Below are 18,652 nucleotides of genomic sequence, written 5' to 3'. Positions count from 1 at the left end.
ATATTGCAAAAGTAGTGAAGGTAACAAAGAGGATTGCTGCAATACTGACAAAGACCCTTACCTGCAGACATAAAAGAGTTATCATTCTATTGTATAAAGCCCTGATCAGACCACACTTGGACTACTGTTCTCAAAATTTTTCCCCAGGATTTGAAGGGGACAAATTAACTACGGAAAGGGCACAAAGGCAGATAACAAAGATGGTTTCAGGATTGTACAATGTTAGTTACGAGGATCGGGTGAGGGATGTGGACTGCAGAGCTTGGTAGATAGGAGGAGGAGAGGTGATATGATTCAGACTTTTAAATTGTTGAGAAGTAGTTACAGAATTTACACTGGGGAGTTCTTTCGCTTGGTGGAACAGCAGGAAGGAGCGATGACAAGGGGGTCATCCTTGAAAGTTATGAACGGAAGCTGTGAGCAAGAGGGAGAGGAGTGGTTTCTTTGCATGGAGGGTGGTTGAACCATGGAATGTGTTGCCCGATAGAGTGGTAAGAACAAGAACAGTCAATGAGTGGTATGATAGACTTTGTGTTTCCTAGGAAGGACCTCCCACAATGAGTCTCTCGACTCTATAGAGGTCTGAATACAAATAATAATAATGATGAAATTTTTACCTATCTAGCCAAGCTGTATTCAGTAAGTCAGCTTCCTTCTCAGTATTGCTGCAATCCTCTGGGTTACCTTCATCACCTTTGTAATATGTTCCCTGAATTTCAGTTTTCTATCAATCATCACACTCAGGCAGGTGTAATCAGACTCAGATGAACTGAATGATGTTTTTATCCTTTTACACAGAATTAGTATGTACAAACACATTTGTCTGTAATTTTATTTTATATGGAAATACTGCATTGCTTAACTTAATTTTTGTACATACATATTATTTACTAATTTATCTTTGATTATTTATGTATTTATGTACACAACTTTGCCTTGTGTACTGCTGTAACTTTTGCTATGATGCAGTATGACTGTTGCTGTTCTTGCACTAAACCATAAACCAACCAACTTCCTCTAATACACATGAAATCAGAGAACCTCAAAACATTCTCTAATAAACTCATTTATCCATGTACATCATGCTGAAATTTATATAATTCCTTGTTCATTCAAGCTGGCTGTCTCAGCCAGATTAAGACTATCAACATCAAGCCCAACCAAAAATGTACAGAAATCACTATTATTACAGAGAAGTAAATAAGTCAAAGTCTCTAATCCAGTGTATTTAATAGTATGGTGTTGCATTATTTTACTACTTGTATACGGAAAATGAACTTCTGAATTGATTTAATGTTGATATCATTATCATTCTTGATCCAGCTCCCACTGAGGAGACCTCGATAAAGGCCAAAACCAATCTGGGTTAGTGATCCTTCACATAATGTTTTTGAATTATGGGATACAAATGTAACTGACCTGAAGTCAACAGCCTCTGTATACCACTTGACTAGTCATGAAGATGCTTCATATGCAAACTTTGTCTGCTTATACTTGGGTAAAGGATTAAAACAAGAATATAATTTCTTGTCAAGTATAATATACATCATAAAGACATCTTTATAATAAAAGAAAAGCTAATCAGAAATGAGTTAAACTGCTTAAGATGTGTCGGCATTCCTTCTTATCTCAGTCTTAATTAAAATGATAAAACTATAATACTTCCATCAGGATTCTTTTAAAAGTTATTTAACTCACATTCATCCATGTCTTTAGAGAATCTATTTAGTATACGGCCAGTAGGAGTAGTATCAAAAAAACTCATTGGTGATCTCAAGATTTTATGAAACATCTGATCATGGAGGCGACTTGCTGATGAGATAATTATCTAGAAATGTACACATTACTCATTATGAAAATATGAATCACAAACCATAAATATCATATATAAACACTATACCATTAAAAAGAAAAAAAAAACAACAACAACATTTTTTCATGTGAATTCCACCCATGAAAATTTAAAAATATACCATAAATTAGCATGAATAAGCTATAGATTAGATAATCCGAAGACCTAGCTTGGTACTAGACAAGGTTTTCAGATAATTTAAAATATATTATCTAAAGGCCTCTCACAAGTAGTATGGTTGCAGTCTCAATGAGTGATGAAATTAATCCACCATGCATAGATAGTCACAAATATCAATACCTACAATAAATTAAAGATGTCCTGAATTATTTTTGGTTTAATCCTTTATCCAACTGTAAGCAAACAAAGTTTGCACGACTGGGCAACTCGTAAATCGAAGCTAATGACTTCACATAACCTCTGTATATGAGCTGCCCAGTCGTGAAGTTACTTCACGTGCAAACTTTGTTTGCTTACATTTAGATAAAGGTTTAAACCAAGAATATATCTTCTTGGCATCTTTAATTTATAGTATAACCAAGTGGAAAAACTTTCAACATCAATGCCTACAGTGGAATTTAAACTCACAGTAAAAGAGAAAGAGTGATTATTGTCACATTTTGTCTCCAGTGCAAGGTCTCTGGTTTTCTATTCCCTCCACTTACCTTACATGTAATGCAAAATGATGCACATCAAGAACCCACTAGATATACTGTAGGGACCTAAAATCTCCCTCATTTGAGAGTACAGTGATAAAGTAGTTTTTCAAACAAGTTATTAATTACACTGAGAATGAATCTGATAATGGTAAATCTGGAGGCTTCCTGACCAGCTAGTGAATAATTCAGCTACAAATGATTCTGCTAGATCATATGTGTAGAGAGAGTATGAGATTGACAGCAGGTGTGTGTGTGTGTTAGGGTTGGGATGGGAGGAAAGGGAACAATACATGATAAAGAGACTAGATTATCAATGGGTGATAATGGGTAATATGAAAATTGGCAAATTGTCAATTTGTGAATTTTTCATATCCCACTGCTTGCCAATACTCTTTATTTAATTCTTCTTCTTAAAAGTAATTATGAAAGACAACATAAAGAAATAAAGTTAATTGATGTATCAGAAAAAAAAATATCCCACAAGATACTAGAAAAATACAATCAGAAATACATAAAATTCTTCTTCTTTTCAGCCATTTTCTGTCCACTGCTGGATGAAGGTCTCCCTCCAGTTCCTTCCACCTTTCTCTGTTCTTGGCAATGGTTGACCAAGTTTTCCCAACAAAATTTGACAATTCATCCCTCCGTCTTCTTTTAGGACATCCTTGGCCTCGTATGACATATAAACACTATATCATTAGAAAGAAAATACAACAACAACATTTTTTTCTCGGGGGGGGGGGGATTAACTGTGTTCTCCTACCAGGATCTTGGCTGACTAGCCATCAGTCATGCTTCTAGTATGTTGAGCACAGTTAAGCCTGGGATGGATTTTCATGGTGGGCTAGCACCCTACAACACGGTCAAAAACCCTGATGGAACTGACATACATGGCAGTGCCAATATTTCAGTGAAGTCTGGGAGGCCATACCCAGGAAGTATGGGTATGGCCAGTGGTGAGCTATAAGGGGCTTGTGCGAGCCCTTTGTTAAATTTTTCTCAAATTAGCGAGCCCCTTGTTCTTCTTGTTTAATAATCTTGTAGAACTAGAAAATACCACCGTGGAATGTATACATGCTACTATAATTGCTACTTTAAATTCATATGGATTTTAAACTGTAAAAAATCATCTCATTGATTTTGTTCTGATGGAACTACTGTAATGTTAGAAAACAAATCAGGTGTTGCAATCAAACTTCTACAAAGGTTTCCCAACATTGTGATTTGGCAGTGCGTAGCTCATCGATAAAAAAAACATAAAATAAATAAATCATTTTGAAATATTTATGGATGAATTATATGCTTTTTATCATCAATTACTAAAAAATCAACGAGAATTAAATACAATTGCAAAAGACCTTGGTGTCGAAATTTTAAAGATCGATTGTGTGTTTGGACCATGATGGGCAGCTTGCAGTTTATGAATGGCTCTTGCTGTGTGGAGAAATTACCCAGCTTTATGCACGCATTTTGCATCGAATGATTAATATAAGGGCTTTTAAAACCGACTTCTTAATTTGGAATTTTTAAAAGATCTAGCATTAATGATTGATATCTTACAGGAATTATCATATCTGTCAAAAGTTCTACAAAGTCACAATATAAGTATTAGAAGGGCTAAGTTAGCCCTTTTTTTTTTTTTTTTCTTGATGATGCAAGTCCTTTGTTAAAATTTTCATAGGTCACCACTGGGTATGGCCCTTCTCAGCATCACACCTCCATATGGACCCCCCCCCCCCCAAGAAACATGATGTTGTAATGAGCCATAGCGAAGTTGATACTGAGCAAGTTATAATAAATTTAGTTTAATCCTTTATCCAAATGTGAGCAAACAAAGTTTGCGCCTGAAAGTATCTTCAGGACTGGGGTAAGGTGGTACAACTCCACTTGCAAAGGTGGAGCAAGCTACCAACACTCCTATCTCAGTATCTCCCATAATGCAAAACACATCTCCTTGTGGATATGTATAATGCTATGCATCAAGGGAAGGGCTACTACTCAGACTAGTTTCAACCTTTATTGAGGTCTCTTCAGTGGGAGCCAGGCCCAAGTGGAGATACCAGCCAGAAGCATTAGCAAGGTCGAAACTATTCAGGGTAGTGGCCCTTCCCTTAATGCATAACATTAGACATATCCGCAAGGAGATGTGTTTTGCATTATGGGAGATACTGAGATAGGAGTGTTAGTATCTTGCTCCACCTTTGCAAGGAGTCGTCCTGGTGTTGCACCACCTTACCCCAGTCCTGAAGATACTTTCAGGTGCAAACTTTGTTTGCTCACACTTCGATAAAGGATTAAACTAAATTTATTATATTCTAACCAAGTGAAAAATAAACTTTCAACATCGATACTGAGCATGAGCTGGTAGAAAGCTATAAAATGCATCTCCCAAGACATTATGTGGCCAGCATGGGAAATAAGCCACAACCCCTCCACTATAATGTCAAGAAATTATTATTATTATTAATATTATATGCATATTTCCATGGAACCAAAAAATTCATTTCTGGCGACCCATGCTAACCATCATGCAGTCTAATATTTAAAGAATATCTGACCACTTCCCGTAACTATATGTTTTTTCTGTGTATATTCTTATGATATGGCAACACCTCAAGATGTCATCTATGTTTGGATTTATATCCAGCTTTGTAGTTCTACATAAACCCTTTCTTGACTGAAAATTCCACATGTTGAGACCTCACAGAACAAGGCTGCAAGCTACTTTCCCCAATCAGAAGTAGAATTGTTACTGTAGTCATTATTCTTATTATTAATCCAGGCTTCCATGGATTCAAAAGACTCATCACAGGAGGCACACACTGTTACACACAAAGACTATCAAGCCATGTTTTAAGCTCATCAAATGTATGTGCATTCACCACAACGTCAGGCAATCACTGCAAAGAACTTGCTCTCCTTATGCTCCTGCTCACATCCTCCTTATACAATTTCCAGGCTTGTCCCATTATTCTATAATGATGATGATGTGAAAATTACTATCATGCAACATTTACTTCGTTTCATTCTATGAAAAATTTCTGCTACATTAATCTGTTAACAAACTTCTACCAACTTAAATGTTCCAGGCTGAGTGGTTAGTGTATCTGCCTCCAGCCAAAAGGTTGCAGGTTTGAATCCCACTGTGGGCATGAATGTTTGTGATATCTGTGAAAATACTAGTGGTGGTGGTCGGCAGTAGATGGCAATGGTATAGATCAGTATTTCTCAAACTTCAGATATCCGTGTACCACACCTTCTTAAATTTTCATTATTACCAAGTACCCTCTTATCAAAATAATAAATAAAATAAACAAATAAATAAACAAATAAATAAATAAATAAAATAAAAAGTATATTTCATTTAAATGTCTATTTTATTTGAATTTAGATGTATACTGTAAACAATAAATATGATTTATTTTTAATAGAACAAAATTTATAAAGATACTATAAATTTTTACTTAATTTAAATAATTTATCATTAATGAGAGGAGTGCAAATGCTTATGGTGGGATAACATTTCAGCAAAATTTGGCTCAATAGTTGTTAATTCTAATTTCAGATGCAGTTCGAACATCTATAATGGAGTTTCTCTTCTTCGTTTTAATATCTACAAGGGCTGAAAATCCAACTTCACACAGATATGAACTTGGAAAAATGAATCTTAGAGCTTTATGTGTTAATTCAGGAAATTCCTTCTGTATTTAATAATAAATTTAGTCATCATCATTAAATTCCTGCCATGTACCCTCAAGGGATATACAGGATATGATAGTGCTACATGAAAAAAATTACATCATTACTAACTTCCAATCTACAATTTTCCTGCAAATCAGTCTGTTACTTGTCAAGACTCCAACATTATCAGATCTTATATTTCTATCGTCTAAGGCACTTTGTACCGTATCAATCCACCTATATACTGGTCTTCCTCTGGGTCGTTTTGCTGCCAACCTGGCAGAGAACACTTGTTTTGCTAATCTTTCTTCACCCATTCTACCATACCACCTGAGATTAGTTCTGCTAATGCATTCCTGGATGCTGACAATGTCTAGTTCTTGCCTAATATCCTCGTTTTTAATATGATATTGTCATTGATGCCATCTGTTCATGCCTCTAATCTTTCTCAGGACTCTCATATCTGCCGACTCTAGTCTTTGGTCAAGTGTTTTACTTCTGACCCAGCTCTCAGATCCATAAGTTAAAACTGGTTTGAACACTGTCTTGTATACAACTAATTTAGTGATCCAACTAATTTCTCTCTTATTCCATATGAATTTATTCAATTGACTTCCTACCACACCAGCTTTGCTGATTCTGTTGTCTATTTATATATTGAATTTACCATCTTCACTAAAAATCGTGCCTAAGTAGCTGAAATGTTTTACTTGTTCCACAGGTTCTCCATTCACAACACAGTTGACATTTTCAATGATTCTGCCTATTCTCATTGTCTTTGTCTTTTTATTGCTGACTTTCATACTATATCTATTACAACAGTTATTCAATTTAGTCAGAGAATCTTGCAGACTTGTAACGGATTTATTTAGAAGTATAACATCGTCCGCATAAAGCAAAGAGCTGACATTAACATCTCCAATTTTGATATCATTTTTGATATCACTTTCCTTCATAATGTGATCCATATAGATAATGAATAACAGAGGGGATAATGTACATCCTTGTCTCACACCAGATTTAACATTAAACCATCTTCCTGACTTACAACTCAAATAAAGACTAAGTATTGCTTAATATAATGTCCCAATGACACCATATAACTGTAGTGTATTGAATAGCTTCTCTCTTGGCACCTTGTCATATGCCTTTTCCAAATCGACAAAACTTAAATACAGATCTTTGTTATATTCCCATAATTTCTCCACAATTTGTCGTAAAGTGAAGATTTCATCCTGACAGCCTCTATTTGACCCGAATCCAGCTTGTTCTTCACCAAGCTTTTCTTCTACAATTCTTCTCAACTGTTTTTCAAGTATACTTGTATATATCTTACCAGGAACACTCAATAGGGATATACCTCTGTAATTCTCGCATTGTTTTATTTCCCTTTTTATATATAGATACTACGAGAGCTCTACTCCAGTCATTGGGAATTCGTCCCTCTGTCCAGGCATTCTGAATTATGCAGTGCAGCCACTGTAAGACTCTTATACCGCTATACTTCAGCATTTCTGGTCGAATATCATCTACTCCTGCTGCCTTTCCACATTTCAAGCCTTTGATGGCTTTTTCTACTTCAAGTATGGATATATATTCCTGACTGCATGCCTGGTCAGTATTTTTTACCACTGTGCTGTTATCACTGCTTGTTTCATTTAGCAGTTTTTCAAAGTAATTACTCCATACTTCAAGGACATCTTTTTCTTCCATTTTCATGTCACCTTTATCATCTCTAACTCCTTTTACAGCACTCTTTCCTCCATTCCTAAGCTTCTTCAACACCTTCTAGAATATTTTGCCACTTCTTGATATTTATTTTCTACATTCTTGCCAAAATCCTCCCATGACTTTTGTTTTAGCTAGTTTTACACAGTGTTTAGCATTCTTGCATTTGTCTCTGTATTCTCTAAGAGCACAAGCTGACTTATTTGCCAGGAACTTTTGATATGCTTTCTTCTTTTCCTTCACTGCCTCTTTAACTTCCTGTGTCCACCATGGAGTTCTAATTTTTCTATCCTTGCAGACAACTTCACCACATGCCTCTCTAGCTGAATCAATCAGGGCTTGCTTCAAGGCTTGTCACTGAATCTCTAAGGTTTGATTCCTGTTCTCAAATTATTTCATTTTTTCTTCAATAATCTTTGCGTATTTTAGTCTACAGTTCACATCTGAGAGCTGCTCAACTTTTATTCGCTTTAAAACTTTCTTACATGTTATTCTTTTCAATATGAAATTCAATTTTATCCACTGCTCAAGACTAAATAGTGATCACTTCCAATTTCAAATCCTATGTACACTCTGGTGTCCTGCACAAGGGAGAAAACATCACTATCAACAATAACATAGTCAATGAGACTTTTCTTATTCCTTGCCTCTTCTCTCCATGTGAATTTGTGCACATTTTTATGTTGGAACATGGTGTTAGTAATAACCAGTCCATGTCCTGAGCAGAAATCCAACAGATATTTGCCATTATTATTAGCTTTGCTCTTTCTCCAAATTTTTCCAAAATATTTTTGTATGTCTCACAATCATTTCCTACTCTGCTATTTAGATCCTCAACAAGGACCAACTTTTCCCTTTTCATTGTATCAGTTGCTTTTTCTAAAGTATCAAAAAATTCTTCCACTTCTACCTTAGTAGAACCTTCTGTGGGACCATAGGCACAAATAAATCTCATTGTCCAGTTCCCCATTCTCATATTTGCCCACATCACTCTACTTGAGACTGACTGCCATTCAAGAAAATTATCCTCGTATTTTGTGTTGAATATGATGGCTACTCCTTTTCCTTGATTGTCATTACTTGAATATAAAATTTTGTATTTATTACTCAGAAAGAGCTCACCAGTTTTTGTCTTTTTTTGTTTCAGTCACCCCTATTATGTCTATCTGGTACTTATCTAATTCCTCAGCTAGCTCCATTTCTTTGCTATTTAGGCTTCTTATGTTGATAGTACCGATCTGTAACTCTGGTGATGTTGATTTGGGGTGTGTTTTCAGATTTGTTCAGGTAGCTGACTTTTCACTGTTCGCCCTGGTTCCCTGGCGAAAACAATGGGGGCCTTGTTTAACTGGGCAATGCCTCAGACGGCATGAAATTTTGTCATGTTGTACCATCATTTTTTATTTTGGTTTAACCAATAAGAATACAATTTGGTCAGCTAAAACCGAAAATGCCAGCCCATCCTTGTTTGTTCAGTATCCAAGTAGATACCCAACAGGGTGCACCACGAGAAGGTGAGGATTGGAAGGACATTAGGTCAGAAGCCCTGATCGGTTCTCCGCATTCCTTTAAAGGCTATGTGGAGGTCTCCTCTCAGTTATACAGCTTTGACCCAACTAATGAATTTAGTTTAATCCTTTATCCAAGTGTGAGCAAACAAAGTTTGCACCTGAAAGTATCTTCAGGACTGGGGTAAGGTAGTACAACACTAGGCAACTCGTTACAAAGGTGGAGCAAGCTAACATCACTCCTATCTCAGTATCTCCCATAATGCAAAACACATCTCCTTGCAGATATGTATAATGTTATGCATCAAGGGAAGGGCTACTACTCAGACTAGTTTCGATCTTTATTGAAGTCTCTTCAGTGGGAGCCAGGTCCAAGTGGCGATACCAGGCAGAAGCATTAGCAAGGTCATCTCTACCTATAGGAGTTGCCAAACGGTGTGCCACCTTTTTATTAAATTACTCTGGATTTAGAGAAAGATGTTGAAATTTTATTTGATGAAGAATGTGTTGTTAATGCAAGGAGTGTTTTAGGATTTTAAGAATCGATATGATAAATATGTTGTCAGTTGAATGCATCGCCTATGATGAATATGCCGACTCCATTGACGGATTAACAGTAATAATAATAATATATTATCAAAACCTACTGCCTTATTAACATCAAGTTTACTTAATTGGTTATGTACCTCATGCTAATTCACTATCAGTCCTTCCTCCACTATATCTTCTAGCACTCAATCTTTTCATGATGCTGCATGCATGAAAAGGAAATATTCCCTTAACCTGCTCACTGAATAACAATGATATCCTCTGCAGCAATTACCAATCTGCCATTATCATCCTCCAAGTCATTCTTTGTCCTAGCCAGACATTGAAAGAGTTCACTAAGATTTTTCTTGGCTTGATTGGCTAATTTCTATTCCTAATAATGCTCTTTTACTGTCTATTTCAACCAAGTCACCTTAATGGCCTGCTTTTTGTATTCTTCATCTAACGGATTATTATCATCAGTAATTCATTTGTGTAGTTTTCAAAGTGCCTTCTTCTTCTTTTAGATTTCATGCTTAATTCCTCTTCATTCATTCACTTTGCTCTTCCTTTATTTTAGACTTTTCATCATGTAATACAATCTGACATTGCTGCCATAAAATATCTCAATCAGTTCCCCACAAGGCATCTGTCTGCTTTCCATTTAACTCCTCTTTCCATGTTGTAACTTCCAGTTGTCTCCTGAGTTTTTCATAATCATGGGCCTTGTTAATTCTATATACAGACCTTCCACACACAAGTTCTTGTATGACTGGTTACAACTCAGGTGATCACCTCATAGTCCCTCTGCTACTAATGGCTCGCAAAAAGTTAAGCTAGTTTGATCGCGGTTAGTAGCTGGAAGGGACAACTGTTCGGTTGTTGCCACACTCTTCTTCGATGAGTCCTTGGACTCCCTGGAGGTGTAACATAATAATAATAATAGTCACTCTCATCAAATCTCAAAGATTAGACACTTTATTCATAATCATGTCCTCTGATAATATAATCAGATTTAAGATTCTCAACCTTCTTACCATCTTTCAAATATTACCATAAGATTGTTGTCCATGCATTCTTAAGGAATGTGGACCACAGTTGGTTATGCCCTTGACCTGGTTATTTAATGAAAGTCTTGAAGTGTGTAGGGTTACTAAGGAGTAGAAAGAAGGCAAAACAGTATCACTCCACAAGCATGGTTCTAGGATAGAAGTTTCCAATTATAGACTAGTCTGTATAACTGCAGCTGTGATCAAGGTGCTGGAGAAATTTTTTTAGAATAGAATACAGGATGGGGTTCATGGACACACAACATTCTTTACGATGGTCAGCATGGATTTGTAAAAGATAGGTCTGTTTTAACAATTCACTTGCATTTTGTGCTAGGGTAACAGGTATGTTAGATAACGGACAATCACATACAGTGATATTCTCGGACTTTGCAAAAGCGTTTGATAGATTACCACATGATAAGTTTGCCTGGCTGGCTGAGTAGTTAGTGTATCCACTCTCCAGCCAAAAGGCTGAGGGTTCAAATTCTGCCGTGAGCATGGATGTTTGTGATTGTCTCTGGAAATACAAGTAGTGATGGTCGGTGGAAGATGGCATTGGTGTAGTTACGGTCAGTTGATTGATGGCATTGGTGTAGTTACGGTCAGTTGATTGATGGAATGAGTGGCGGAGACAGAGTTGTAGAGCAGGTGCACTTCATCGATTAGTCTTTGGACTCCCTGGAGGTGTCAAATAATAATAATAATTAGCATTTTATGGCAGTTAGGATATTAGCAATTAGTCCTGTTTTTGTGCAATCAGTCAAGCTTGCTTCCATTCTTTCAATCATTCTACTTTTAGTCCATCAGTTATGATCTCTTCCATTCTTGCAATCATTCTCACTTTTAGTCCATCAATTATACTGTCTTCTGTTCCTACAATAATGCCTGATTTTACTTTTTCAGTCTCTTTCATTTTAGAACGATATTCTCGGCACCTATATTCTTTTGTATTTTTTGTAGTCCCACTGACAGGCATTTTTGTACTTGCTTTGGCAGTACATATACTAAAATTGGTACAATACAGAGAAAATTAACATGGCCCCTGCACAAGGATGACATGCAAAATCATGAAGTGTTCAACATTTTGGTGCTAGTCGCTGAAGAATGTGGCAAGGGATTTGAGCTATGCTGAAAAAAGTGCTTTTTTTAATCTGTGACTTCTGTCGAGATTCATGCTAAGTTGTTTTTCTGTAATACAAGTGTCCTTCAGTGGTTATTTTTGGAGTTAGTTGTTGTCTTTATATCTTGTATTTTTGGTTACTGTGAAGGCAGGGTTGGCATTTGATGCATAGCGATGGATGAGAAGAAGAGAACATAAGTTTTCATTATTTAGATACTTAGTATATTTAAATATGTTTTATACTGATAGTTAACTTATACTTTTATAGTTATACCTATATAGTTATATAGTCAGAGGTGGAAGATTCACCACATAGAGAGATGAGTGGTATGACAGAGGGCAAGAATAGCGAGAGAAATATGAACGAAAAAACAAGAGTGGGGAGTGTAGAAAGGTTGAATGATTGTGAAGTTTTCAAAGATCGTTTCAATTGGGAGCATGAATGGCAAACAAGAGTGGCTGACTTGCAGAGAGAGATAGATGAGCTGAAAGAGCAGGTGGAATGTCTAGTTAATGAGATGAGAAGTATGGAAGATGAGATAGGCAAATGGAAGTGATGAATGCAAGGCAAATCAGTACCCACTCTTTACACCATACAAAAAAGTGGTATGAAAGAAAATTTAAGAAAGCTTTCGAAATTCTGATACCACCCAAATATCAACAATAATCGTAGCATGAAAATTCCAAGAATCTAGATGGCACACATTCAGCCCATCTAATACGTAGTATCCAGCATACGTCAGGACTCTAGGCGACCACCACTACTTGTATTTCCTTCAGCCAGTATCGGAAACCATTCCATACCAACTGGTTGGGATGTATATGTATGATCATGGTGTTAATATACACATAGACTTGTTGATGCTCCCAATGTAATTTTACAACCAATAGATAATATTAAAAATAAAACTCTAGCGTTGATGTATGTTTTTATTTTTAATTTCTTTCTTTTTTTTTTAGCCAGAGGTCAGGCCAATAATTGTTGTAACGGTTGGTCAGTAACTTTAACAAACCATGTAGATTGTAGAGTAGCTTGTTTTCTGTATATAGTGCATATGCTCCAGAAGATGACCTTGATATAAAGGTCGAAACATCGAAAGTGGATTTTAGTTTATATTAAACTAAAGTTTTACTGAAACACGGTAGTCGTCTCCATAATTTTCCAAAATGTATTTGGATCACCATGTAAGCCTAAAAGAAAGTATAACTTATATCCTATACGAGTGGGAGGCTTTGGAAAGCAGTGACACTAATGACTTGAAAGCATATGGTGTGAGGTAGAGGTGGGCAAGACTGGATATTTAGTGGGGTGTTGCTACAAACCAAGGAGCAAAGAGGATGGGGACCAGGAGATGTTTAGACAGTTGAGATTGGCAAGTGCAAGAAGAATGATTGTTATGGGAGATTTTAACTACAGCAGAATAAATTGGGGACAGAAAGTTGCATGTAGCAATAAGGGAATGGAATTGCTAGAATTATTGAGGATCAAATGTCTTAGGCAACATGTAATAGAGAGAACAAGAGATTCAAGTATTTTCGATTTGGTCATAGCATCAGAAGAGTTGATAATAACTAAAATGACATCTCTCCCACCAGTTGGAGAGAGTGACCATGTGGTTTTGACTTGGAAGATGAATAGACAGGCAGGAGTAACAAAGAAAGAGATGGGAATGTACGTGGAATTATAAGCCAGGTGATTATAATAGTCTTAGAAGTCAACTTGGGGCAGTTCCATGGAGGGTAGAATTGGAGGGCCGAGATATCAGTGCATGGGAAATTGTGAAGGAATATTTGGTGGCAGAAATAATAAGCTATATTCCATGAGTGAAGAAGAGGACACAATTTGGTGAAAAGTGGATAACAAACAATATTAAACAGGAACTGCATGCAAAAAAGAGGCTATGGAAGAGATATAAGGAGACAGGTGAAGAGAAGATGCATGAAGAGTATAAGACACAGGCCAGAAGAGTGACTAGTATAGTAAGGAAGACTAAAATGGAATATGAGAAGAGACTGGCCCAAAGATCCAAAGAAAATCCAAGGGAATTTTTTAGCTATGTGGCCATTGGGAGAAATGATTGTGGAAGAATGACACTGTAGAATAGAAATGGGAATAGAGTGACTGATGCAGAGGACATAGTGGAATTGTTCAATGAACACTTTATTGGAGTATTTCATCCTGGAGGAGTAAATTTTAATACCAGAGGGATAGAGCAGGTTAGAGATACAGGAGGAGAGTGTGTTTCAGATATTGAGTACTCTGGATGTCAGTAAAGCTTTGGGACTGGATGGTATTTCACCATGAGTTTTGAGAGAATGTGCTAGGGAACTGAGAGTGCATTTAACCTGACTTTTCAATGAAAGTCTGGTTATGGGAAAGTTACCCAGGGAATGGTAAAAAGGTAAGATGGTGCCATTGCATAAGGGTGGTAGCAGACTGGAAGTGTCTAATTATATGCCAGTTTCTGTGTCATCAATGGTTGTTAAGATTTTGGAGAAATTAGTGAGGGATCGTATACAGCATTGGGCAGATGAGGGTAATGTTATTTGTGAGAGTTAACATGGATTTGTTAAGGGGCACTCTTGTTTTAGTAATATGCTAGCCTTTTATAATAAAGTTACAAGAGCAGTATATGAGAGAAAGGCATATACTGCCATTTTCTTGGATTTAGCAAAGGCATTCAACAGGATGCCACATGTTAAGCTGATATTTAAGTTGCAGCACCTGGGTTTGGATGTCACGTTGGTCAACTGCATTTAGGATTGGCTGTCTGATAGGTATCAGAGAGATGTGTATAGTGGGGCAGTTTCAAGGAGGCAGAAGGTTACATGTGGGGTCCCACAGGGCTCAGTACTGGGACCTATATTGTTTAACCTTTATATCAATGACTTTGTCAGTGGATTGCAGATGATATTGTTGGATCCTACTTCTTCTTAATCTGTACCTTGGATCCAACATGTTGGTCACTGCGATGTTCTTAACCAAAAAAATAGTTGCTAGTTGATTTCTAATTCAAATATAGAGAAAATTTATATTTAAAGACTGCGCCACTCTATATCTGAATTAGTTCAAGAATTGAAGAAAAATCAACCTTCAACTATTTCTCCTTAAAATATATACTGGCCGAGTATATTTGACTTATTTAATTTACCCACTTTGGTTTGAATATTTTATGAATGGTGCAGTAAAAGAAATTAAGACAAAATACAACTTTAGATAAACAAAAACAAACATTTAATTTAGAATCACAAGTTTTACACTTAAATTCAAATCAGTAATTAAGATATCACAAACATTTTAAGCTTCTCTGATAAGTATAATCATAAAACTCATACAATGGTAAATCTGTTATCTCTATAATACAGTTTTCTCACAGTTCCTTAAGTTCCAAATACAATAAAATCGCAGTAACACCACTTTACAAACAAACACTTTTAATCTTACACTTTAGCTAATTTCTTCAATAGTTATTGTTAGTATAAGGAAATTCTAGGATGAAACTCACACACTGCTTTGTATAGGAATATTAATGGTTGGAATAATCTTACTGATAATCTTCTATCTTCATCTACTTATACATATACACTTTTTACAACAGTAAACACTTTAAACAGTAAATAGCACTCATTAAATAAATTCTTCTAAGCAATAACTGAATTAATCATCGGTCACAATACACATAAACAAATGTTGTTGCATAAAGTACTACTGATCACTCATGAAATAAGGCAATACACAATAATTCCTTAACTTGAGGTTTTATATGCACAGCTGTTCATTCTTCCTGCATTCATTTAATTCTTTAGGCAATATATTTCTGAGCACACTTAACGGTAAATTTCAACTTTACAGCCTCTACTAATCGCTAATAACTCTGTGCTTTGCTTCAAGGTTCTGTATGTCCTTGAAAGGTCGGCCCTGAAATTGAATCTCAACTCAAATATCGTTAGTCTATTTAGTAGTCACTCAGATGTCTTCCGTAGCTCATCATCATCATACGTATCAAGGATTTAGGCCTAGTATGGCCTGTTCCGGCCTTAGAAGTCATCGTTGAATCGTTTAAGAGGACGTCCTGGTTTTCTTTTTCCTAATGGCTTGTACTTTAAGGCTTGTTTTGGTAATCTTTCTGTTTTCATTCTTTGAACGTGTTCCATCTGTTTATGTTTATATTTTTTAATTTTTTCAATTACTGGTTCTTGGTTTAATTCTTTCATAATATCTTCGTTTCTTTTGTGATCAAATAGGGTATACGTTGCAGTTTTTCTCATAAACTTTATTTCTGCTGTTGTTAATCTTTGTTTGTCTTTTTGTTTTATTGTCCAGATTTCGCTTCCATACATTAAGACCGGTAGGGCTAATGTATTTTATACTTTTAGCCTGGTTTGTTTTTGAACTAGGCTTGGTTTAAATATAGAGTTCATTACTCCTGTTATTTTTAAATATTTTGCAATTTTTATGTTTATATCTTTTTCATTTTCATAAGTGATCCTAGGTAGTTAAATGAATTCACCTGTTCTAAGATCTTGCTATCTAATACTGTTTTAGTTCTTGCTGGATCTTGTCCTTTAAAGGCCATAGTTTTTGATTTTTCCATTGATATTATCATACCATAATCTTTGGATATCTCATTTAGATTTAAAATAGCTTTCTGTAAGTTATCTTCAGAATTTGTAATTATTATTTGGTCATCTGCAAAGAGGAGAGTGTTTAAGTTAACTGTAGGTGAAAGTTTAATTCCTTGATGTAAATTTTTACTCCACTTTATTATTATTTCATTTAAGTAGATATTAAAAAGAGTTGCTGAGAGGGGACATCCCTGTCGGACCCCTTAGTTTATCTCTCTTGTATATGATAGCTCATGATTTAATCTTATTTGTATTTGATTATTTTCATATATACTTGTGGCAGCTTTTAGGATATTATTTGGTATTTGTCTTTCTTTTAATATGTTAAATAATATGTTTCTTTTAACTTTGTCAAATGCTTTTTCAAAGTCAATAAATGCAATATGTGTTTCTAAATTATATTCTCTTCTTTTCTCTATTATTAATTTTAGGCAGAAGGCTGGGTCTATACATGATCATCCTTTTCTAAATCCATTTTGTACCTCTAGAATAAAGTTTTCGGAATATTTCATTAGTTTGTTATTTAAGATTCTGCTGTATATTTTGTACCATGAATTTAGTATACTGATACCTCTATAGTTTTTAGGGTCATCTCTATTACCTTTCTTAAAGATAGGAATCACAATTGCTTTTTTCCATTCTATTGGGGGGATACTAGTTGAGTAAATTTTATTTAAAAATAATAAGAGTCTTCCTTTGAATCTTGTTCCTGCGTATTTATATAGTTCTGAACCTAGCTTATCTTCTCCAGGTGATTTTCCGTTTCTTGTTTCTTTCAGGCTGATTTCTAATTCTTCTTCAGTTATTTCCTTTTCATTTTCGTTAATTGTTTGCCAGTTGTCTTTTTTAAAATATTTGTCTGTCCACAGTTCTGTGTAGTAATTTAGACATTCTTCTAATTTCAATTCAGTGTTTAATTTTATGTTTTCTTTGGTATCTGCATTTAGGTGTTTCAAAATCTTATATACATTGGGTCTTATTTTATATAAATCATGTTCTAAATTAGAAACAAATTTATTCCATGATTCTCTATGTCTTTTTCTGACTTCTCTTTTAGCTATAGCTCTTATTCTTTTATATTCTATTTCATCTTCTAATCTTTTACTGCTTAACCATTTGTGATAGGCTTCTTTTTTCTTTTTGATTATTTCGTTGATTGTATCATCCCAGATCTTCAGTTTTTTTCTTTTATTGAATTTTTTGGTCTTTCCTAAGCTTTCATTTGCTGCTGCATTTAGTATCGTTTTTATATTAAGCCATTCTATTTCTATTTCTTCATTTTGTTTTATTTTATCTCGATACTGGTTAATTCTTTGTTCATATAGCCATTGTACATTTATGTCATTCAATAGTCTAGTTTTATACACAAATGTTTCAATTTTTCTTTCTGTTCTTGTTACTTGTAGCCATTTAGGTGGTAATCTTAATTTTATTTTAACAAGGAAGTGGTCACTGCTTATTTCATATCCTCTGTGAACCCTAACATCTAGTGAAAATTTTGATGTCTTTTCATTTAATATGAAGTAATCTAATATTGATTTCGTAAGCTATAATTGTTATTCTACAATTTATTAGCTAACTGCCTCTCGACTAGTAGACTTTATTAGCTGCTTGAGTGACTTGCTGACTCGCTATTATCGCACTGTGATTCCCGAATGCCGAATGATCCTATTCCAACCTAATGCCAATCTCTCTCTTATAAATCTCTATTGCTCTCCCTTTTCCAGTGTTCCTCGCTTTTTATATCCATTCTTCCTGCCTAAATTCTTCTCGTGATTTCTTTCTAAAACTCTTTTCAATAAACCTCACGTGGTGTTCCAAAACGTGCTCGCTCACTTACATACGTTTCCATGACAACAAAACAAAATATAATAAAATTGAGCTATTACATAACGTTA

General features: G+C 35.3%; 1 protein-coding gene and 1 non-coding gene across 2 annotated transcripts in view; one reads left to right on the top strand and one right to left on the bottom strand.

The window, feature by feature from the left end:
- LOC150092881 (ATP-binding cassette sub-family C member 5-like) overlaps window positions 1-18,652 on the bottom strand; it is a 708,254-nt gene that overhangs the window by 239,650 nt on the left and 449,952 nt on the right. The window contains exon 19 of the mRNA XM_090414097.1: window positions 1,699-1,828. Coding sequence (XP_090270223.1) covers window positions 1,699-1,828 — 130 coding nt within the window. The remainder of the gene's footprint in view (window positions 1-1,698; window positions 1,829-18,652) is intronic.
- On the top strand, window positions 11,989-12,095 carry LOC150092883 (U6 spliceosomal RNA). Its single transcript, XR_016550476.1, has one exon. It is a non-coding gene; the product is annotated as a U6 spliceosomal RNA (small nuclear RNA).

This window comes from Typopeltis vanoorti, chromosome 24, assembly GCF_054136105.1.
Source record: "Typopeltis vanoorti isolate ZY-2024b chromosome 24, IOZ_Tvanoo_1.0, whole genome shotgun sequence".
NCBI lineage: Eukaryota > Metazoa > Arthropoda > Arachnida > Uropygi > Thelyphonidae > Typopeltis > Typopeltis vanoorti.
Note: the sequence above shows the minus strand (reverse complement) of the source record. Positions and strands in the feature narration are given on the sequence as shown.